Source organism: Desmodus rotundus, chromosome 6, assembly GCF_022682495.2.
Source record: "Desmodus rotundus isolate HL8 chromosome 6, HLdesRot8A.1, whole genome shotgun sequence".
In the NCBI taxonomy this organism is placed as follows: domain Eukaryota; kingdom Metazoa; phylum Chordata; class Mammalia; order Chiroptera; family Phyllostomidae; genus Desmodus; species Desmodus rotundus.
Window position 1 is genome coordinate 69285328 of NC_071392.1, and position 24387 is coordinate 69309714.

At 40.6% G+C, this 24387-nt stretch overlaps 1 protein-coding gene across 1 annotated transcript; it reads left to right on the forward strand.

Annotated features, from left to right (window-relative positions):
- Positions 1-263: 263 nt before the first annotated feature.
- LOC123479174 (alpha-aminoadipic semialdehyde synthase, mitochondrial-like) lies at positions 264-23872 on the forward strand. The gene is made up of 5 exons (XM_045191055.2): positions 264-387; positions 480-588; positions 1658-1798; positions 22066-22161; positions 23756-23872. The coding sequence occupies exons 1-5, from the start codon at positions 338-340 to the stop codon at positions 23870-23872; spliced, it is 513 nt and encodes a 170-aa protein (XP_045046990.2). The 5' UTR covers positions 264-337.
- The last annotated feature ends 515 nt before the right edge of the window (positions 23873-24387 follow it).

Genomic DNA, 24387 nt, shown 5'->3' on the forward strand with positions numbered 1-24387 from the left:
GGAGCAGAGAGTTACAATAGCGTTTTTGGTTCCCACACGATTTATGTAACAGATAGAGGGTAAAAAAATGCGAAGGTTAGGTCATGGTGACATTGTGGAGAGTTTTAAATATGATTAACAAGATGCACTTATTCTATAGTCCTCAAGGAGTCATTGATCATCTCTGAGAGAATAAATTAATCAGGGCAATGTCTCAGCTTTAGTGCCGTTCAAGATACATTGGGAAGAAGGGTTGGACAAGAAGGTTTCTGATTAGCTTCTCTCTCTGTTTTAAAGCTTGCTGCCTTATGTATTGCATCCCCTTGTGGCCAAGGCATGCATCACAAGCAAAGTTAACATGATCACAGCGAGCTACATCACACCAGCGCTAAAGGAACTAGAAAAGAGGTAAGTTTCAGTCATTTTCAACGAGGAAGCTCCATGGCATTATTTGTACTTCATGTCCACCTTTTCCTTCCTCCTCTGTTCACCTGTCGTAGTGTGGAAGATGCTGGCATCACTGTCATTGGTGAATTGGGACTGGACCCGGGTCTTGATCACATGCTGGCGATGGAAACAATAGATAAAGCCAAGGAAGTGGGAGCCACGGTGAGCCCCTTGGATGCCCGAAGTTTCACTTAGCAAAACATTCAAAGGTCCAGGATTCTGTGTCCAGAAATAAACTTTTTATTATTTTGATTACATGTGTTGCTGTAATCTAGCTCATACTTTGATCAGAAATTTCAAGTAAAATTCTGTGACTGCAGAAATATCTGCATGATGAACCCATGTCCAAATCTTAGCAATCAATTTTTAGAGAAATAGATGATACCACACTATTTTTTGTTGAATAAAAGATTTTTGACTGCTATAAAATTCTATAATGAGGTCTGACTTTTAAAGGTAGAAAAAATTCTTTACAATGTCATTCATCTGTTGGTACATGGAGTGTCTTCTATACATGAGAAGGAACTTTGAATGTGTAAATGCGAGGAATCAGATTAAATGTTTTAGGTTTTATTTATGTAATACATATAATAAAATATAGATTTGGATGAATTATAACTATATATTATATGTCATACATTGATGAATGTACATAAAATTGCATATTATAATGTATGTAATCAAATTACAATCCAACATACATTTGAATACAAAAGTCAGGAGGAACTAACCAATCAAATTGAGTTAATAGCTAGATTTTTAACTGAACAAAATGGCAGTCGTAATCTCTAAAAGGAGCAAAATAGAACCACAGATAAAAAAAATGAAGAATAAACCAACAGTGACCAGAGGTGAGGCAGAGGGGGATAACGAGGGAAAGAAGGGGAAGGATGAAGTCAAGGAACATGTATAAAGGACCCATGGACAAAGACAATGGGTGGGAGGAATGAATGTGGGAGATGGGGGTGGGTGGGCCAGGGGAGAGTAATGGGGGGAAGTTGGGGGAGACCTGTAATTGAACAAAAAAAATTATTTTTAATTAGTGTACACAAAATATAACTGTGGTTTAATCATATGGTGTTTGCCTTTAAGGACATATTTTGGGAAGTCCTAGAAAGGAAAACTGTTGCAAGTTTACCAGGTGCCTATCATTATACTCAATTAATTACTTAGATACATTATTCTCCCTAATTTATTGTTAATCCTCCCTAATTTATTGTTTATTTTACAGATTGAATCTTACTTTTCCTACTGCGGTGGGCTTCCAGCCCCTGAACATTCAGACAACCCTTTGAGATACAAGTTCAGCTGGAGTCCAGTGGGAGTTCTGATGAACATAATGCAGCCCGCCACCTACCTGCTCAGTGGAAAGGTGAGGCATTCCCACCAAATCTGCAGTAACTGCCTGAGAAAGAACAGGCTCTTTCTCCCTGATACTGGGGCCCTTCAGTACTGGCTACGCTGCCTGTGCTCCACCCTCATTCTTTTGATGATTCCCAGTGTGTATTTTCTGTTCCATCTGGCCTCCTCACTGTTCCCAGCATGGCCTGTGCTCATTCTTCCTCTTCTTTCAAGTTGTTTTTCGCATTTGGAAAACTCACTTCTCAACTTCTCTGTATGTGGAAATACTGGCCATCTTATGTCAAACAATTTCTGAGTCCCTACTGTGTGCTGGCCTTGGGGCAAGACTCCAAAGGTTGTCTCCTGAAGGAAGTTGCTGACCTCAGAGAAGTCACAGCTGGAATGGGGGTGGCTCTTGGAATGAAGGGTTTTGTGGGTCAGGGAAAGGATCTTTTACTTCCCCAACTGCTGTACACCACAATGTAAGTGTTCTCTGAGTTTAGCACTATTTTCATCATTTTATAATACGGAAATTGTGGCTTAATAAAGTGAATATTAAGATCATTCTTCTGGAGTTCAAACCCAGGTCTAATGAACCAGATTCCTTCTTGCCCCCTTTACCACTCACCTCACGGCAGGAGAGACAGACAGTGGAATGATAGCTAGCATCCCATAGGGCAGTTCCAAGGTGTGCTGAAGTGCCACACAGTACAGATGAGAGGACAGTTGATTTGACCTTGGCGCGAAGGTGGGAAGAAGAAAATTAGCAGAGAAAAGACAAGGTGCTCCACCTTGAAGGATAAGAAGCTGCCGGATGGGCAGGTGTGCTGCTCCTCGTGAATGTGCTAAGCAGCACCTTCATTTGATTCTTACAACAACCCTATCAGGTTTATAAGGCAGAAAGCAGGCCGAAGAAGCTTAGCTTATAGCCACAGTTAAAGAGGTTGCAAGTGGCACAACCAGTGTTCCAGTCACATTGGGCTGCCTTCATGGTTTGTTCTCTTAGCCTAAGGAGAGCCTCATACCTGGGAATGAATGTGACTAGAATGAGGGATTCTCTTTAGATTTTGTGATGAAAGCACCTCCCTCCACTCACCTTAGTCCTGGCCCTGCAGGGAGAGAAGCATTATGTGATCACATGTGTGTCTTAAAAACATTATTCTGACAGGAGTATTATAAGTTCTCAGTGTATCTGTGAATCTGAATGTATTTCATGTACAAAAGAGAACAGTGAAAAGTTCTTCAGAAACAAGGTGGATGTCGTTACCAGCCATGGTCTTCTGAGCCTCCAGTGGAGAGCGTGGCTCACAGCCTTGCTGCTCATTGGAATCACTGGGGCTATTTACAAAATCCCAGTGTCTGGGCTCTGCTCACAGAGCTTCTGATTCACCTGAGTTGTGGGAGCTTTAAAAACTCCTGAAGTGATTCTAATGTGCTGCTGAATCTGGCAAGAGCTGAGTTAGTGACCAGGGGACCACATCTTCACTTGAGACCCTACTAAACAGACAAGACATTTAAATTTGATGCTGGAAAGATACTCACACATGTTTCAGGATATGAAATGGGACCCCTGAGTTCTGGTCCTAGAGGGGGCATCCCTCACAATGTCACCAAAGGCCAGGCAACTGTAAAGGGCCTCTGGGTATCAGTCTCCTGATGCATAATGTGAGCACCAATATTCCATCTGGTTCTCCAGTTCTGTGAATCATGAAGGTTACGGCAAGAAACCCAGTCTGATGTTCTACCAAGCACACATCTTTTATCTGCCACAGCCTGTCTCCTGATGCCCCTTTCACCTCTGCCATCCTGGAAAAGACACTGCCCTAACATGTAAATGCAGGAAGAAGTTATGCTTCATTTGAGCAAAATGCTTATGTTCTGGAGGCCATGTAAGTGATAAAGATGATAACAGTGAGAGGGTCAGCAGGGTGCAGTCCAAAGGACAAAGGATTTGGTGTCTGTTGGCCTGGCCTTGTGCTCTGGCTCTGCCCTCCCTGGCTGGGGGGCACTAGAGCAGTCTGTTCCTCTCTCTGAGCTTTGGGCTCTGTGTCTGGAGATAAACATCCTGATACCAGTCTTGCAGGGGTCCTGCTGTGGGGCTCCATGAGGTCACACAGACTATAAACTGCTTCACAGCAGATTGTCAGGCATGTCATAAGTCACTAACAAATATTAGTGACCTAAAGAAACTGAGGGTGAGTAGAGCTCAGGGAAAGCAGGAGTTTATATTCAGGCAGCAGAAGTTGATTTTGTTGAAGTTTTGCCCTTTCTTCCTAAATGCCTTTTGTAAAAAGGTGCTTCTTTGCATTGCCCTGCCTCTGTGGAGACACCAGGAGAAAACATGTTGCTTTTCTTTGCTAAAATGATATATTTTCCACTTCCTGCTCAAGTTTCCTCTTGTGGATGCATCTTTCCCTGACCGCTCATGCCCCTGTTCACTATTCTTTTGTCTGAACTCCCACACTTTGTCTGTGTCTAGGAATTTTCCGGATGCTGTATTGTTCACTCAGTAATTCAAGTGCAGCAGTCTGTCTCACAACCCAGAAGCCTCCTTTGTGTTCCTGTCCCTCCATCCCCCAGTGACTGTGGAGCAGGCCTTACCTAATTCACAGAATCATAGAGGGGAATCAGGGGTCCTCTGGCTTCTGCTTAAAGTTGAAGCCTTAAGCTTTTCCAGCGACTTAGGCAATGGCCTGTGAATTAAGACATGTCTCCTTGCCCTACCTCCTTGCAGTAATTTCCAGCCATTACTATTTCTAACGTCTAATTGTTTCTAGTAATGCTTGATTTCCTTCCACATCTCTGAAGACAGTGATTGTGTCTTCTTTTAGTTCTGTCCCCTTTGTGAGTGATGGGACACTTTCCTGTAATGGTGGCACCTGTTAATGACATGGTAGGTCCTCACCACCACCTCTGCCACAGCTCTTACTTTTAAGCTACCGCCAGCTAAACAAATACTCTGAGTCAGAACCGCACTTGCTCTGCAAACACAGTTTTGAGATAGCTTTTCTAGCCTTAAAGTTGGCCTGAATGTCAAGTTTACCCTGGGGGCAACACCCAGCCCCTCCTTTGTAGGAAATTCGACGTTTGTAAGTGTTGTCATAGAGATGATTATAAACTAATTGTTCTTGAAAAAAACAAAGAGCTGCCACTAGTCTTCATTGGCTACAACTGTGCTCAATGCAATTTTCAAACATAAAACTGGCACAAATCAACTGTGCTGTTCCATGTCAACTATGACCCCTCTTAAGATATTGTTCCAGAAATGAACACAATTAAGAGTATAGATATGGAGAGGCATGAGGGTGGAGGAGTCAGTGGAAGCCACACTAATCTGGAATTACAACTAAATTGTGGAGAAATCACCCAGAACAAACTACTGAACAATAGCAAGAGAGAAGCCTTATAACCTCAGACAGATAGAAGAATCAGCTTCAACACTGAATGGTAAGGAGTATGGTGGATGTTCCAGAGTGCTGGCTAGATGTTCCAGGGTGCCCACTGTCAGCAGCACCAAAGGGATAATTAAGCAACTGGTTGGACCCCCCAGCAAAGTGTGGAGTCTAAACCCTAAGCTGGGATCCCCAGCCTAGAGCACCTGAGCCCAAAAAGTACACAGATAACAACCAGCAGCAAAAAGCAGCAGGACTGCTCTCTGCCAGAGATAGAAGGCCTGAAACGCAAAGAGATGTTTAAAGGGCCAAAACACAAATTTTCATTTGCAGCCACTTACCCAGGACACCAGCAAAGGCAAGGGCAGAGTGGAGTGGAGATGCTTGAGAGAGACTGGGCATGGAAGTTTTGGGGAGAGAACTGAGAGAGTAGCTGCTGGGATCCCAGGGTTAAGTCATCCCCTATACAGCAGCAGTCCCTGTCCTCAGGCAGACCACTGCCCTCTGAGCAGCAGCAGCCTGAGGGGAAACAAGAGCCCTGGCCCCAGGAGAGACACTGCCCGGCTCTGTGGTGGTTAAGCCTGACAGATGAGTACAGAGAGAACTAGATTAACAACTGAAGAAGACAGCCACAGCCAGGGACAGTAGATTCCTGGCAGTCTCAGAGCAGCCAGCCTAAGGTCAGATGGGGTCAATATCTTATATCATCAGAGGCAGATCCAGAATGGAAAAACAATGGTAAATACTAGAGGCTACCTAGAAGAAATCTGTTGTGATCTTCTCCATGATTAGTGATATTTTCTTTCCTGCATAGCTTTTTAACATTTATTTCTTGTCCATTATGTTTCTGCATATTAAGTTACTAGATGTTATACAATAGTTTATTTCTCTCCTTTCTTATAAGAGTCTTAATCTCTTTACACCCTTTTCCATACTGGTTTATTTGCTGTTGATAGTGGGATTGTGGGATGGGGAGGGAGATATTTTTGCAGTTGTGAGTTTGTTCCCTGGGCTTTGTGCTTTTGTTCTGCACCTGCACAACAGTATACAACACAAAATGGGCAGAGTAACCCTCAATCAACCAGATGGAAGGAAGTACCCATCAAAGAACAACCCAACAACAATCAAAACCCAAATATATCCAGAGGTGATGCGGATCCCAGCCCACAGGATCCGGTTGTGGCTGCAATATACCAATACACATGGACTACAGAAATCCTGTGGAGAAAAAGGGATGGCATGGCCACTCTCTAAGTGAGAGAGGGCAAGAGGGCTAGAGAGAGCCCAAGAGAGAGAGCCGATCCCCACCTGGACAGGCTTTTATTGTTTTTTCTGGGCACATTACATGGAGGATGGTCCTCATTTACTATGCACAGGTTCATCACAGGTGATTACCTTTTAAGGACAACAAAGGACAGAATACTGCCAATTACTTAAAAGAGAAGGATGTTACAGTTCAAGGGGGAAACTGTTCACACTCCCTACTTGCGTGGTTTAGCACAGACTTTAGGAAGTTAAAGATACTCAGTAAACATTTTCTGCCTCAATCCAGGGTGAGGGAGTTTTAGCAAGAGCAAGTCTCATAGCAGCCTATGTACAATGCAGGCCTGATTTCCCACAGGAGAACCTATCCATGGATGTGGGTCCTGCCCACCAACCCTGCTCCCCATTGGCTTTTCCGAGTGGGGCCTGAGCCACATTCCCACACTTGGAACAGTTCCCCACACAGAGGGCCAACATAAATGGCATAAATGGCATACCAAAAGCATCAAGTTCAGAAATCAAGGAGACAGCACCACTGAATCTCACAGGTCTGCTACCATAGAAGTTCACACTTCAAACTCAGGGATTCAAAACAGATCAATTTAAGAAGCAGAAGCAAACAATAAGAGTCTCTCCTAAAATGGGGAGACAAAGAAACAACCCCAAAATGAAAAAAAGAATAGAATGCTAAATGAAATAGAGGCTAGTCAGCTATCAGACATAGAGTTCAAAACAATGGCTATTGGGAAGCTCAATGAGCTGACTGAGAATTACCAAAAACCATAGGGAAGCTTCAAGGAACTTACCATGAATTATACCAGCATGAAAAAGGAAATAGAGGAGAACCAAGATGGCGGCATAGGTAGACACACTGCGCCTCCTCGAAGAATCAGAACTGACAGAAAATCGAACGACAAGGAAGTCCGACACCAAGGAGATAAAAAATAAACATTCATCCAGACCGGTAGGAGGGGCGGAGACGGGCACTGGGCGGAGAGGACTCGCGTTGCCCGGGAGGGACCGAGACTGGTGGAGTGTGGGACTAACGGGGCAGGCAGTCTGACCACTAGCAGACCCTGCGACCCCACATTCCCGCAGATAAACCAAGAGGGCCGGACTCAGAGTGGCAGAGAACGGGGCAGGCAGAGCGGCGGGTAGCAGACCCCACGGTCCCACATTCACGCATAGATAAACCGGACAAACGGTGGGGAGCGAAGCAGGCCACGTAACCCAGGGCTCCAGCACAATGAAAGAAAGCCTCAAATCTCTGAGAAAGCCCCTGGGGGTTGGGGCAGCAGCAGCAGGAGAAACTCCCAGCCTCACAGGAGAGGTAGTTGGAGAGACCCACAGGAGCCTAGAGCATGCACAAGCCCACCGACTCGGGAACCAGCACCAGAGGGGCCCAATTTGATTGTGGGTAGCACAGCAAGTGACTGAAATCCGGTGGAGAGTGGAGCGGGCGCCATTACTCCCTCTCAGCCCCTCCCCCACGTACACCGTCAGAGCTCACTGTCACAGCACAGTGACCAGCGTTACCCCGCCCCGCGAAACACCTAAAGCTCCGCCCCTTTAAGTACCAGAAGCACCAAGACAAAAAAAAAATGGCCCAAATGACAGAACACTTCAAAGCTCCAGAAATAATTCAACTAAGCAGCGAACAGATAGCCAACCTATCAGATGCACAGTTCAAAGCACTGGTAATCAAGAAGCTCACAGAATTGGTTGAAAAAATGAAGGCTATGCTAAGAGAAACAAAGGAAAATGTACAGGGAACCAATAGTGATGCGAAGGAAACTGGGACTCAAATCAACACTGTGGACCAGAAGGAAGAAAGAAACATTCAACCAGAAAAGAATGAAGAAACAAGAATTCAGAAAAATGAGGAGAGGCTTAGGAACCTCCAGGACATCTTTAAACGTTCCAACATCCAAATTATAGGGGTGCCAGAAGGAGAAGAGGAAGAGCAAGAAATTGAAAACTTATTTGAACAAATAATGAAGGAGAACTTCCCTAATCTGGCAAAGGAAATAGACTTCCGGGAAGTCCAGGAAGCTCAGAGAGTCCCAAAGAAGCTGGACCCAAGGAGGAACACACCAAGGCACATCCTAATTACAATACCCAAGATTAAACAGAAGGAGAGAATCTTCAAAGCAGCAAGAGAAAAGAACACAGTTACCTACAAAGGAGTTCCCATAAGACTGTCAGCTGATTTCTCCAAAGAGACCTTACAGGCAAGAAGGGGCTGGCAAGAAGTATTCCAAGTCATGAAAGGCAAGGACCTACACACAAGATTGCTCTATTCAGCAAAGCTATCATTTAGAATGGAAGGGAAGATAAAGTGCTTCTCAGATAAGATCAAGTTAAAGGAGTTCATCATCACCAAGCCCTTATTATATGAAATGTTAAAGGAACTTATCTAAGAAAAAGAAGATAAAAAATATGAACAGTAAAAATGACAGCAAACTCACAGTTATTAACAACCACATCTAAAACAAAAAACAAAAGCAAACTAAGCAAACAACTAGAACAGGAACAGAACCACAGAAATGGAGATCACATGGAGGGTTATCAACAGGGGAGTGGGAGGGGGAGAGGGGGGGAAAGGTACAGAGAATAAGTAGCATAAATGATAGGTGGAAAATAGACAGTGGGAGGGTAAGAATAGCATAGGAAATGTAGAAGCCAAAGAACTTATAAGTATGACCCATGGACATGAACTATAGGGGGGGAATGTGGGAGGCAGGGAGTGGGCAGGATGGAGTGGAGTGGGGGAGGGGGGAATGGGACAACTTTAATAGCATAATCAATAAATATATTTTTTTAAAAAGGAAATAGAAACTATCAACAAGAGCCAAAAGAAAATGAAAAATATAATTTCAGACCTGAAAAAGAAGTAGAAAGAATGAAAAACTGGCTAGATGAAGCAGAAGATTCAATCAGTGAGCTGGAGGACAAAGTAGAAAAAAACAAACCCAGGAGCAAGAAAAGGTAAAAAGGATCAAAAAGAATAAACAGAGTTAAGGAAAATGAAGGACAACATGAAACGTAACCATATCTATATAATAGGGGTACCAGAAGGAGAAGAAGAGGAGCAAGGGATAGAAAACCTGTTTGAAAAAGTAATGATGGAAAACTTCCCTAATTTGATGAGAGAAAAAGTCACACAAATCCAGGAAGCAGAGAGTGTCCCAATCAAGAGGAACCCAAAGAGGCCCACTCCAAGATACATCATAATTCAAATGGCAAAGTTCCAAGACAAAGAGAGAATCTTAAAGGCAGCAAGGGAGAAACAGGAAGTAACATACAAGGGAGCCCCAAGAAGGCTAACATCTAACTTCCCAATGGAAACATTCCAAGCCAGAAGGGAATGGCAAGAAATATTCCAAGTAATGAAAACCAGAGGCCTGCAACCAAGGACACTGTACCCAACAAGGCTCTCAATTAAGATGGAAGGCCAAATAAGGAGCTTCCGGACAAAAGAACACCAAAAGAATATACCTCCACCAAACCAGCACTGCAAGATATGCTAAAGGCACTGCTATAAGAATATGAAGAAAAAGAGTGAGACAGAGAGGAACATAGGTACAAAGGTGGTAAAATGGCAATGAATAAATACCTATCAATAATAACTTTAAATGTAAATTGATTAAATGCTCCAATCAAAAGACATAGGGTAGCAGAATGGATAAGAAAACATGACCCACACATATGCTGCCTACAAGAGACTCACCTCAGAACAAAAGACCTACACAGACTGAAAGTGGAGGGTTTCAAGAAAATGTTCAAGCAAATACATAGGAAAAAAAGCTGGGATAGCAATATTTATATCTGACAAAATAGACTTCAAAACAAAGGCCATAAAAAGAAATGCAGAAAGACACTTCATAAAACTCAAGGGAAGAATCCATTAAGAAGACATAAACATTATAAACATATATGCCCCAAACATAGGAGCAACCAAACATATAAGGAAAATCTTGGAGTACTTCAAGAAAGATATAGACAGCAACACACTTATAAGAGGAGATTTTAACACCCCACTGTCAAAAATGGATATATCTTGCAAACAAAATATCAACAAGGATACTGTGGAACTGAACAACACTTTAGGTCAAATGGACTTAACTGATATATATAAAACCTTTTATTCCAAAGAAGCAAAATACGCATTCTTTTCAAACGCACATGGAATATTTTCAAAGACCACATGATAGGACACAAAAGAAGCCTCAACAAATTCAATAAAATTGAAATCATATCAAGCATTTTCAGGGACCACAAGGGCTTAAAACTAGAAACCAACCTCAAGGAAAAACAAAAAATACTCAAATTCATGGAGATTGAACAGCATGCTGTTAAACAATGAATGAGTTAAGAATGAGATTTAGGAAGAAAAACAAAATTTTCTGGAAACAAATGAAAATGAACCCACAATAGTATAAAACTTATGGGACACAGTGAAGGCACTCCTGAGAGAGAAGTTCATAGTGATACAGGCCTACCTAAAAAAAATAGAAACATTTCAAATAAACGACTTAACCCTACATCTACAAGAACTGGAGGAACAACAACAAACAAAGCCTAGAGCAAGTACAAGGAAGGAAATAATCAAGATCAGAGCAGAATTAAATGACATAGAGTCTAAAAGAAAAATTCTAAGGATCAATAAATCAAGGAGCTGGTTCTTTGAAAAGATAAAGAAAATCAAAATGCTTTTAAGCAGACTCATCAAGAAAAAAAGAGACGCAAATAAACAAAATCAGAAATAAAAGAGGATAGATTACAACTGATACCACATAAATATGAATGATTGTAAGAAATTACTATGAACAACTATATGTCAAGAAATTTGAAAACCTGGGTGAAATGGACAAATTTCTAGAAAAATATAATCTCCAAAACTGAATGAAGAAGGAGAGAAAGCTTGAACAACTGATAACAGCTGGTGAAATCAAAGAAGTAATAAAAAATCTCCTGGCACACAAAAGCCCTGGACTGGACAGTTTCACAAGATAATTTTACAAGACAATTAAGAAAGAGCAAACCCATATCCTTCTCAGACTATTTCAAAATCCCAAGAAGAGGGAAGACTCCCAAATTCTATTTATGAAGCCAACATCATCCTAATCCCAAAACCAAAGACACAGCAAAGAAAACTGGCCAATATCACTGATGAACATAGATGTTAAAATTTTCACCAAAATATTGACAAACTATAACCAGCAATATATTAAAAAGATCATACACCATGATCAAGTGGGATTCATCCCAGGGAAGAAAGGATGGTATAATATTTGCAAATCAACAAATGTAATATATCACATAAACAAAAGAAAAAAATCACATGATCATATCAGTAGTTGTGCAAAAAGCATTTGATAGGTACAGCACCCATTTATGATAAAAACAGTCAGCAAAGTGGGAATAGAGGGAGCATTCCTCAACATAATAAAGGCCATATACAAGAAACCTACAGCCAACATTATATTCAATGGCCAAAAACTAAAAGCATTTCCACTAAGATCAGGAACAAGACAAGGATGTCCACTTTCACCACTTGTAATCAATATAGTTTTGGAAGTCCTAGCCCTAGCAATCACACACACACAAAAAAAGAAATAGAAGGTATCCAAACTGGAAAAGAGGAAGAAAAACTGTCATTGTTTGCAGATGACATGATAGTGTACATATAAAATCCTATAGACTCCACCAAAACACTACTAAACCTAGTAAGTGAATTTGGCAGAAAGGCAGCATACATAGTCAATATTTAGAAATCAAAGGCATATTTGTACACCAATGATGAAATATCAGAAAGAGAAATCAGGAAAAACATCCCATTTGATATACAAAAAGAAAAATAAAGCACCTAGAATAAACCTAATGAAGGAGGTAAAAAGAACTGCACTCAGAAAATTACACAACACTAAAGAAAGAAATTAAGGAAGATGCAAATAAATGGAAGCATATATTGTGTTCATGGATTGGAAGAATTAACATCATCAAAATGTCCATACTACCCAAAGCAATTTATAGATTCAATGCAATCCTTATTAAAATACCAATGATGAATTTCACAGATATAGAACAAACATTTCAAAAATTTATATGAAACCATAAATGACCCCAAAAAGCCACAATTTTGAGAAAGAACAACAAAGTAGAAGGAATCACCATACCTAATATCCAACTATATTACAAGGTCAATACAATAATCAAAACAGTCTGGTCCTGGCATAAAAACAGACACACAGATTAATGGAACAGAATAGAGCCCAGAAATAAACCCAGGTCTCCATGGTCAATTAATATTTGACAAAGGGGGCAGAATCATAAAATGGAGTAAAAATAGCCGCTTCAACAAATGGTGTTGGGAAATCTGGACAGCTACTTGCAAAAAAAAAAAAAAAGAAAGAAAGAAAGAAAGAAAGAGAGAGAGAGAAATAAGGAAAGAAAAAGAAAGAAAGAAAGAAAGAAAGAAAGAAAGAAAGAAAGAAAGAAAGAACGAAAGAAAGAAAGAAAGAAAGAAAGAAAGAAAGAAAGAAAGAAAGAAAGAAAGAAACTTGACCACCAAATTACACCATACACAAAAAATAAACTCAAGATGGTTAAAAGACTTAAATATAAGTCATGATACCATAAAATTCCTAGAGGAGAACATAGGCAGAAAAATCTCAGACACTCTATGCAGCAATATCTTCACTGATATGTCCCCCAGAGCAACAGACCTAAAGGAAAGAATAAACAAATGGGACCTCATCAAAATAAAAAGTTTCTGCATGGCTAAAGAAAACATCAGCAAAATAAAACAGGAACCAACTGTATGGGAAAATATATTTTCCAAAGATATCTCAGACAGGGGTTTGATCTCCAAAATATATAAAGAACTTACATGACTCCACTCACTCCAGGAAGACAAATAATCCAATTAAAATATGGGCAAAGGACCTGAACAGACACTTTTCCAAAAAGGACATACAGGGGGCTCAGAGACATATGAAAAGATACCACCATCATTAGCCATCAGAGAGATACAAACTTCAACCACAGGGAGATTCTACTTCACACCAGTCAGAATGGCCATCACAAACAAATCAACAAACAAGAAGTGTAGGCAAGGTTGTGGAGAAAAGGGAACCCTAGCACACTGTTTCTGGGAATGCAGACTGGTGCAGCCACTGTGGGAAACAGTATGGAATTTCCTCAAAAATCTAAAAATGGAACTGCCTTTTGACCCAGAAATTCCACTGCTGGGCTTATACCCTAAGACTCCTGAAACACTAATTCGAAAGAACCTATGCACCCCAATGTGTTGGAAGAAACCTAAGTGCTCATCAGTAAATGAGTGGATCGAAAAACTATGGTACATTTACACAATTCAATACTATGCAGCAGAAAGAAAGAAGGAGCTTATACCCTTTGTGACAGCATGGATGGGACTGGAGGTCATTATGCTAAGTGAAGTTAAGTAGGCGGTGAAAGACAAATACCATATGATCTCACCTGTAAGTGGAATGCAATCAATAAAACAAACAAGCAAGCAAAATATAACCAGAGACATGGAAATAAAGAACTGACAGTAACCAGAGGGTACTGGGGGAGGGAGATAATGGGGGAAAGAAGGGAAAAGTTTGTCAAGGAACGTGTAAAGGACCCATGGACAAAGCCAAAAGGGGGTAGGATTGAGGATGGGAGTTGGGGTGGGTAGGACAGGGGGAAGTGGTGGCGGGAAAATGGAGATAACTGTATTCAAACAATTAAAAAATGATTAAAAAAGAGATAATGGTGATAGAAGAATTTGTTTTAAAGAAAAGTGCAGCAAAGATCCTTCTGGAAATGGTTATAGTGCAGTCCAGAAGAATTTCATAGGAACATTAAATAAAAAGCATTCCTCCCTTCCTTTACATTCTCATTCTTGGAATTTCATATGGTGCTTGACCATCTGCAAAATGAGCCTTTCAATGGAAATACTCCGTGTGGCCTGACTCTATAATCACTATATCACATTTTCTTCTGGGGCTTCACCTAGAGAATGACACATTTTCATTTTTTAAATCCTTATCCAAGGACATGTTTATTGATTTCAGAGAGGGGGGTAAGGAGGGAAAGAGAGGGACAGGAGCATTGATGAAAGAGAGAAATATCGGTTGTTGCTTCTTGTAGGTGCCCTGACCAGTGACCACTCTCATATGTGCCCAGATTGGGGATGAATCCACAACCTAGGCAAGTTCCCTGACCAAGAATTGAACCCTCAACCTTTCAGTTTATGGGACAACTCTCCAACCAACTGAGATATACCATCCAGGGCAAGACATATGTTTCCATTTTGTCCCTTATACCAAGGCACATGCAGAACCTACCTACAAATAAACTCTGGGAATCATTAAGTTAGCTGGGGGCTCCTTTGGGTGAATTTCTCAGAATCCACATGTAGGTAAATTGATGGCTTCCTCATGCAGGGTTGTTCTGTGCAGCTTTATATGTGTGACCAGAAATTGTTTCCTGTGGTGCAAGCAGGGCAAAATCCAGTCCCACCAGCAGCCACACCTCCTCCCTGGGACTCTCGGCTCTGATTTTACCTTTCCAGAATGTTTTCCATTATTTCGATGATGATCATAAACCTCACCAGTTAAAAGAAAAACTTAGTCTCTTAATCAAAATTAAAGGCAAAAAAATGAGGCATTGCATTTTGAATGTGAACTAAGGGCAGAGGTGTGGGTAAGAGGATTACTGACAAATTAATATAGCTTGTTGGGAATATTGGACAGATACATGCAAAAAATGAAACTAAACTACTTTGTTACACCACACACAAGAATAAACTCAAAATGGATTAAACACTTAAAAGTTAGACTCAAAACCATAAAAATTCTAGAAGAATACTTAGGCAATAAAATTTTGGACATTTATTATAGCAATATTTTTCCTGATATATCTCCTCAGGCAAGAGAAACAAAAGATAAAATTAACGAATGGGACTACATCAAACTAAAAAGCTTTTGCACAGCAAAGAAAGTCATCAACAAAATGAAAAGAACTCACTGAACAGGAGAACATATTCACTGATACATCTAATAAGGGGTAATATCCAAAATTTATAATAAAAAAAAACTTGTAAAACTCAACACCAAAACAGCAAACAATCTAAGTAAAAAAAGAAGTGTCTACAATTCTCCAAAGAGGACATAGGGATAACCAATATACATATGAAAGATGCTCAATGTCACTAATCATCAGAGAAATGCAAATTAAAACCACAATGAGAGACCTGTCAGAATGGCTACCATTAGTCAGTTAACAAACAACAAGTGTTGGCAAGGATGTGGAGAAAGGGGAACCTTTGTGTACTATTGGTGAGAATGTAGATTACTGCAGCCACAGTGGAAAGAAGTATAGAGTACCCCCCAAAATTAAAAATGGAACTCTATAATGACCCAGTGATTCTACCTCTGGGAGTTTATATGAAGAAACTCAAAACACTAATTCAGAAAAATATATGCACCCCTACATTCATTTCAGTGTTATTTACAATAACCAAGATTTGGAAGCAGCCCGTGTCCATCAGCAGATGAGTAGGTAAAATGACTGTGGTACATTTACACAATGGAATACTACCTAGGCTTAAAAAGAAGGAAATCTTACACTTTTTAACAGCACTGTAGTCCTGGAAAGCATTATGCTAAGTGAAATAAGCCAGGCAGAACAAGACAAGTAACATGATTTTACTCATATGTGGACTCTAATGAACAAAAGGAACTAATAGTGAAGTAGAGACTGACTCATAGATATAGAGAACAGACAGACTGCTGAAGTGGGGGTGAGCTGGGAGGGAAGCCTGGAGAGATTAAACAAAAAAAAAAAAAAAAAAAAGATAGAGAGAAAACTCATGGGCATGGAAAACAGTGTGGTGTTTGCCACGGGGAGAAGGTGAGGAAGGAAGAGGAAGGTATAGGGGGGTAAATGGTGATGGACAGAGACATGACTTAGGTGATGAACACACGATATAACATATAGATGATGTGCTGTAGAATTGTGCAACTAAAACCTGTATAGTTTCGTTAACCAGTATCTCCTCAACACATTTAAAAAAAAAATTTTATTGTTGTTCATTTTTCCCCCATTCTTCTCCCTGACCTACCCACACTCACCTCCCACATTCAATCCTCCCCTCCATTGTGTTTGTCCATGGGTCCATTATACATGTTCCTTGACTTGACCCTTCCCATTCATCGCCCCATTACATCCCTCCCTGCTCCCCTCTTACCACCATCAGTTTGTTCTTTATTTCCATGTCTCTGGTTATATTTTGCTTGTTTTATTGATTGTGTTCCACTTACAGGTGAGATCATATGGTATTTGTCTTTCACCGCCTACTTAACTTCACTTAGCATAATGACCTCCAGTCCCATCCATGCTGTCACAAAGGGTATAAGCTCCTTCTTTCTTTCTGCTGCATAGTATTGAATTGTGTAAATGTACCATAGTTTTTCAATCCACTCATTTACTGATGAGCACTTAGGTTTCTTCCAACACTTGGCTATTGTAAGTAATGCTGTTATGAGCATTGGGGTGCATAGGTTCTTTCGAATTAGTGTTTCAGGAGTCTTAGGGTATAAGCCCAGCAGTGGAATTTCTGGGTCAAAAGGCAGTTCCATTTTTAGATTTTTGAGGAAATTCCATACTGTTTCCCACAGTGGCTGCACCAGTCTGCATTCCCAGAAACAGTGTGCTAGGGTTCCCTTTTCTCCACAACCTTGCCTACACTTCTTGTTTGTTGATTTGTTTATGATGGCCATTCTGACTGGTGTGAAGTGGAATCTCCCTGTGGTTGAAGTTTGTATCTCTCTGATGGCTAGTGATGGTGGTATCTTTTCATATGTCTCTGGGACCTCTGTATGTCCTCTTTGGAAAAGTGTCTGTTCAGGTCCTTTGCCCATATTTTAATTGGATTATTTGTCTTCCTGGAGTGAGTGGAGTCATGTAAGTTCTTTATATATTTTGGAGATCAAACCCTTATCTAAGGTAATTAAAATAATTAAAAGTTCAGAAAAATAAATAAAAGTTAAGATATAAAATAAATCTTGGGAGCATAATGGCCCTGTAAGTTGTCATATTAATGGAACACCTTCAGTATGGAATACTGATTATGGTAGTTTCAATAATTTTTTTCAAATCCACTATTGATTTTTTAAATATATTTTATTGATTATGCTAATACAGTTGTCCCATTTCCTTCTCTCCTTTATCCCCCTCCACTCTGCACCTCTTCTCCCTCTAGCATTCTCCCCCTTAGTTCATGTCCATGGGTCATACATATAAGTTCTTGGGCTTCTCCATTTCCCACACCATTCTCAGTCTCTCCTATTTTGTACCTACCAATTATGGTTCTTATTTACTGCACTTTTCCCCCCATTCTCTCCCCTCCCCCAACCTGCTGAAGCCTCCTTGTGATCTCCATTTCTGTGATTCTGTCCCTGTTCTAATTGTTTGCTTAGTTTATTTTTGTTTTTGTTTTTAGGTTCAGTTGTTATTTGTGAGTTGTCATTTTACTGTTCATATTTTTGATAAGTCCCTTTAACATTTAATATAACAAGGGCTTGGGGAAACATAGTATTGTACCCCAGTGTGCCTTTTCAGTAATCCTCAGGCTGTGAACGTTGCAGGGGGCATCTCCTTTCTTGATGCGGTCACTCCCAGGGATTATTACCCTAAATTAAATTTGGAAGGCTATCCTAACACACAGAGTACAATATATACTGAACTTTATGGCATTCATTCTGCTCACACTTTGTTGTGGGGGGGGGCACTGAGTTAGATATAAGGTAAATGGCTGTGTTTTAGATGAAATATGTTAACTGTTTTGATGTAAGTGATGTGTTCACATCATCTATATTAGTAATCAAAATACTTAAGATAATAGGTCAGGCAGAAGTCTATTTCCTCAGGACCCTTGATTGGGAAACCTTATGAGGCAACTCAAAATGGTTTGAGTGAAAAGGGAATTCTTGACTAATGAGCAGTGGGGGACAGGCAGAGGACCAGCTTCAGGTGTAATGAGTTTATTTGGTGGGGGGGGGGGTGGTCAAGTGACCTCACTAGGACTTGGTCCCTCTTCATATCTCAGCTCTTCCTTCAAACAGTGGCTGCAATCTCAGGCTCCCACGGTGGCGGGATGGTCATAATATCTCTAACCACTTAGGTTCCAATCCAATGAAAATGAAAAAGTCCATCTTCTTCAGCTAAAAATGTAATTTTTATCTCATTGGTCCCTGAGGTCAATGGCTTAAAATGTGCCTATCAACTTTGCCCTGTTTCTGTCCCTAAAGCTGTAGATGTATTCAACATCACTTTTCTCAAAGCAACATCTTTTTTGCCACAAAATGAGGTGTAGATGCTAAAAGTATAAATACAAATGTCAACTACACATTTATTAATCACAAAAGAGAGGTTACAAGTATGACCAGATCAAGACAATCAGTGAAAGAGTCTCCCAGGGTGTTTATAGCAAATTAACACAAACTGGGTGGCTTAAACAGCAGAAATTTATTTGCTCATCATTCAGGAGCTCAGAAACATGAAATCAAAGTTTGGGCAGGGTTGTCTCTTCTGGAGGCTTTTAGGGAGAAACTGCCCCATACCTGTGAGGCTTTCCATACCATGTTATCTCAAAGCACACCTCCGTCATACAGGACGTTTCCTGTCCCCTGCCCTGTGTGAGGTGGGCACCAGGAGTCAGGCAATACTGGTGGTGTTGTGCACGTGTGTGTGAAAGGGAATAACTGAGAGAGTTAATGTAAGAGCAGAGGTCATTTCCACGGTGATGGCACGTGAAGACTGGCTTCTGGTTTGTCTGTTTCTCCATGTCAGATACCTGTTTATTCTTAAAGAGATGACAACCACTATATTTCTTACTCTTTAGAGCTTCTGTTGCATTTGTTGACACTTAGCATTTACTGCCAGCATTTCTAGGTAGATTATATGTATATATTTCTTGTCTCCTGAAATAGATTTTAAGCCCCTGGAGGGTAGGTATGTCCTGTCATGAATGTGATGTCCACAGTGTCAGGGATTCAGGTGAGATGCCTGTGCCAATCAACTGAGGAAGCACGGTGCTCAGCAAGCCTTTAGGCACAAGAGAAAATCTAGTCTGAATTGAAGCCAAACCAGCCCCAGCTCTGGCCCATTTCTTGATTCTGTTTCTTTAGTTTTTTCTAAGAATATAAGTAGTAACTTTTGGGGTAACATCTGCTGGAATTAGGATGTTTTGCTAGCTTTATCTATAGTCTCTTAAAAATCTTGTAGATAACCAGAGACATTGAAGTTAAGAGCAATCCAACAATAAGGGGAGTGCGGAGGGGATAGAGGGGAGAGGGGTTTTCAGGAACTGCTATAAAGGACACATGGACAAAACCAAGGGGGAGGGTGGAGGTGGGGGAGGGAGGTGGGTTTGGCTGGGGTGGGGTGGAAGGGTGGGGAGAAACCGCAGACAACTGTAACTGAACAACAATAAAAAAAATGTTTAATTAAAAAAAATCTTATAGACCCAGAAACAGAGGATTTTTGAAAGATTTAAGTATTGAACCAAGCTCTCAAGTTTATGGCTGAGAGCCACCCCACAAACCCTGAAGGATGAAATGTGTCACGGTGTTCAGACCCATAAGGGCCACCATCCTGACCAATGTCAGCAACCCTTTAACAGCCTGACTATTCTTTCCAGTATTAGAGATGAGACACTATCATCCCAGAGTGACAGGGACACCTCAGTTACTCTCCTGTACCTGCCTGTCACCTGTTTGTTCTCCTGAACTCAGCTTGTGATCTTAACTCCTTCTCCTTGAGTCCCCTCCCCCACATCCATGTGATTGCCCCTCCTCTGAGCTCCCATAGCTCTGTGTTTACCTCTGTCACAGCACCTGATATATTCTACTGCAGTGTAGTCACCACTGGTCGTGTAGCTTTGCTCACTATGTGCTGGGCCGCTTTTTTTTTTTCATTTGACTTACCTGACTTTTCTACTGGCCTACAGTTTCTTCGTGGGTGGGGACTGCATTTTTTGTCTCTGTGCACAAGTCTGACACATGGCAGCAATTTGCTAAATGCCTATTGATGAATGAATACATACAATAAATTTAGTTCTTGAGCTCACCATAAAAATATATTTCTGAGATTAAGAAATAGCTCAGAAAAGTCCTGGTATTTGATGTGTTGGATGAAGGGATCTCTGGCACTTACCAGATTCTAGAAGCAAGCTGGGGCTATTGCTTTTTTGTTTCTCCTCTTTGAAGTAAATTTACATTGGATTAGAGCAAATTAATGTGAATTATTTAATTTGTAACCTTTAAAGCATTTGAATCATACCACCTTTCAGAATGTGAAAATCACTAGTTGGCCACACATTAAATGGTGAACTATCCTATGGCTAAAGAACCTTTTTTATGTTAATAATTTTAATGCTTCCTAAATAATTTAACATCCTCTTCTTCTTCCTGCTGCTTCTCCTCTCCTCTTTCCCTCTGTCTCTCTGCGTCTCTGTCCCTATTTGCCTCAAGGTCTCTCTCCTTCTCTGTAATTGCAGCAGATACAAATGTTCTTATTTTCCCCAGTTTGCTGACAGGAGAACACACCCTTATGGCCTTCAATCACTGCATCATCATTCAGAATCTATTCATCAAGTCATTTGTTCTCTTTCTGCTCACAGGAGTGATGGATAACTGGGCAAGGGCATGGGGATAAAGCACACACACACACACACACACACACACACACACACTTTCTATCCTTACAGTCCAGCAGCTGAATAGATGATTACAATTTGTGTCAAGTCCTGTAATAGAGATATGTACAAAATGCTGCCGGAATACAGAGAAAAAGGCAGTGCCCATTCCCATAGGGGGCTCAGCAGCTATGCTGGGCTGGGTCTTACCAGGGAAGTAAACATTTCATCAGTGAGGAATTGTGGCTTGTACATTCCAGACACAGGGGCAGCATGCTCAGAGGCCCAGGTCTCTGGCAGAGCACAGCACGTTTGCAGAATGGTAAGTGGTGGAGATGACGCTGAGTGAGTCAGGCTGGGGGTGTATTGGGATGGGTTTATATAATATGCCAAGGACTTCAGACTTGTCCTATCGACAATAAGAACACATGACTAATTTTTATCAGAGTTATGAAATTTTAGAAAAATCTTTCTGATTTCCTTTTTCTTTCCTGCTCCCTACATGCATTAGAATAGTGGCTCTTAATCATTAGAATGGATTATGTGCTTTTTGGGGGCTATTCTTACAAGCTCCTGCTTCCATTGTGAGAAAGAACAACTGCTCTATTGAATGCTGCCTGCTGCACACAAAGCATATGATGCAAAAGCAAACTGGTCGTTATGCTGCCAGAAAATACCACTCAATGAACCCAGAAACAGAAGTAAAGACCCATTTTTGCAAAATCTCTTATGCAAACCAGTGGAATTGTTGTGACACTATTGATTTTGTTTTGAACTTGAAGGAGGTTTTATCCACACAAGCGATGAAAATAAAGTCTTTCAGCCAGTTTTCTAAACAACTTCTAAACATAGATCTTTCTTTTAAAAAATTATATTTTTTTTTCTTTGAAGAGAAGTGTTTAATATACTGCTCAATAATTCTTATTCAAGGGATATGACAAAGCCTTGAATGGATTTGTGAAATTGGGTCTTATAAACAGAGATGCATTTCCCGCCCTTCTACCTGAGACCAAGCCTCTCTCCTGGGTAAGTGACCCCAGAATTACACGTTGTCTGCTGCTCTGCAGAAATGTCATCCAGGTTTGAGTTTTGGTTTGGACCAGCAAAAGAACCCATTCCGCAGCTACACACAGGGAGATAAATCCTAGTTCCAAGTCCCCTTTCCCTTTGCTGTGTGGGAGGATGGAGAGAACATGGGGGCTGGCTCTCGGACCTATTTCCTCAGCAGCTTCTACCACTTGATGGCTCCCTCAGCCTCAGGAATGGACTTGCTGTCTGCACTGGGCTCTGGCTCTGCTACTGGCCTATGTGGTGACCCAGTGAGAGGAGTTAAGTTTGGGCCTCCTGAAACTGGTAACACAGGACAGCTGCTGGTGATATCACAGAACTGGGCTCCTAATCCTCAAATCCCATCAGTTTTTTCATTTGGCCATTTGTAACCATGAGCAATTTGAGTTTTCAGTTTCTGAGTTCATCCCATATCTGTGTTGTATTAGTAGGCTCAGGGTTGAAAAGGACTTGGGAGCCTTGGAGCTAAATGTAAAGTACAGCTTCCACTATCTGCTAGAAATTAACTTGCTATTAGCTGGTCATACAACTTAATGTGCCCACATTCCAACATCAATGCTGAAATTTATCACAAGGAGAAAAGGATTACTAATGTTCATCCCATTTAAGTCTCCTGAAAGAAACTTTGGTATTTTTGCTCTTCAGTTGCTTTTATATTTAGTGTTTTGTGTATTTAATGCATTTTAAATCTAAGTTTTACCTTCCATAAATGTACCTGTTGGACAGAAATGAATAAGAATCTATAGGGTGAATCTGGGAGTGAGGAAACTGCATTGGGAAAGTTAATACAGGCATTCTTGGGGCTGGTCCCAGAATCTTGGTAGCTACAGTCTAGAGTAAAGGTTGGAAAACTTTTTTTTATAAATGACCAGATTGAAAATATATTAGGTTTTATGGGCCATGCAATGTCTCTTAGACTACTTGAGTCTTCCATGGACAATAGATCAACAAATGAACAAATGAACTAGTTCTAACAAAACTTCTTATTTACAAAACCAGGTGGTGAGCTGAATTTGACCTGTGAACCAGAGCATAACTTTTTCCTTAGAAGCCCAGAAAAAGTTCTGCTTTAGAAAGTAGAAAAAGCTATGACTACTGTTTAAGTTTTCTTCCTTTGAGATTTTATTATCCACAAGGTCTTTCTCATCTCCAGAACCTACTAAAGAACTCTGGTTGCTACTAGCAACTGCAGCAGTCAGCCCCTTCCAATTTATCCTGGCCAAAGTGGACTGCTGGAGGCTGAGGGAGAAAGGGTGAAAAAGTGATGGAGAGCACATGCAAAGGCAGGAAAAGTGGTGTTAATATGATACCATCTGTGTAGTACTGAGTTAAAGTTATGGCCCATTTTTTTACTGAAATATTATTCTGTAATACCATGCATTTATTGATGTGTGGGTGTGCAGACACATGGGTATGCACATGTATGTGTTACAATTTGCTAATTCTAATTTTAAATTTGAGGTTCACTTGAGGTCCAATGTCTGAATAAAATACTTTCACAACTGATTTTTTTATTTTACTGGGAACTTAACATTTTTATTTTTCTAACCAGAAAGAAGATCTTTGTGATCTAATTGTGATTTCACCCTCTTTCATGCATGATGGACTTAAGGAAGCTGTATTTAAGAAACTAAGAGGAGGCAATACACAGGTGGAGGCTGCTGAATGATAGGCACCTGCCCATAAACCTAGAGCAAAATATTAGATTGGTGATTACTTAGTCCTTTTTCATCAAAAATCATCAAAATAGAACTATACATTTTACATGGTCTTTGATTACTTTGCTCCTCTAGTGTTAGCCTGTTTCAGAGAAATTACCATACATCATGTCCATGTGGGGATAAAATATAGATAAAGAGAGGAATGCAATGGCAATGATGCTTGGGAAATACTTATTTTGACCCAATTTACTACTTAGTTCCCAAGAAAGGTGGGATATTCTTTTTTCTGTAGAATATTTACCCAGTCTTTTCCCACCTATTTTAAAACACTCATTCACATGGCTGTGGTATATTTTGCTGGTATCCTTTATGTGGGAGAACTGTCTTGCCAGTTAATCTCAAAAAAAGCTTTGCAACAACGTGGATTTCCAATGTGTCAGTTCCATTCCACAGAGCATAGCCTAGGATAGTCTGGGATGACTCTACCCACAAAAGAGCCATCAACATTTAAGACTCAACTACA

Coding starts and splice junctions, on each gene's coding strand:
- LOC123479174 (XM_045191055.2), top strand. CDS start 338: ATGATCACAGCGAGCTACATCACACCAGCGCTAAAGGAACTAGAAAAG. Junction 1,799..22,065: donor CCTACCTGCTCAGTGGAAAG/GTGAGGCATTCC, acceptor TTCTTATTCAAG/GGATATGACAAAGCCTTGAA. Junction 22,162..23,755: donor AGACCAAGCCTCTCTCCTGG/GTAAGTGACCCC, acceptor TTTTCTAACCAG/AAAGAAGATCTTTGTGATCT.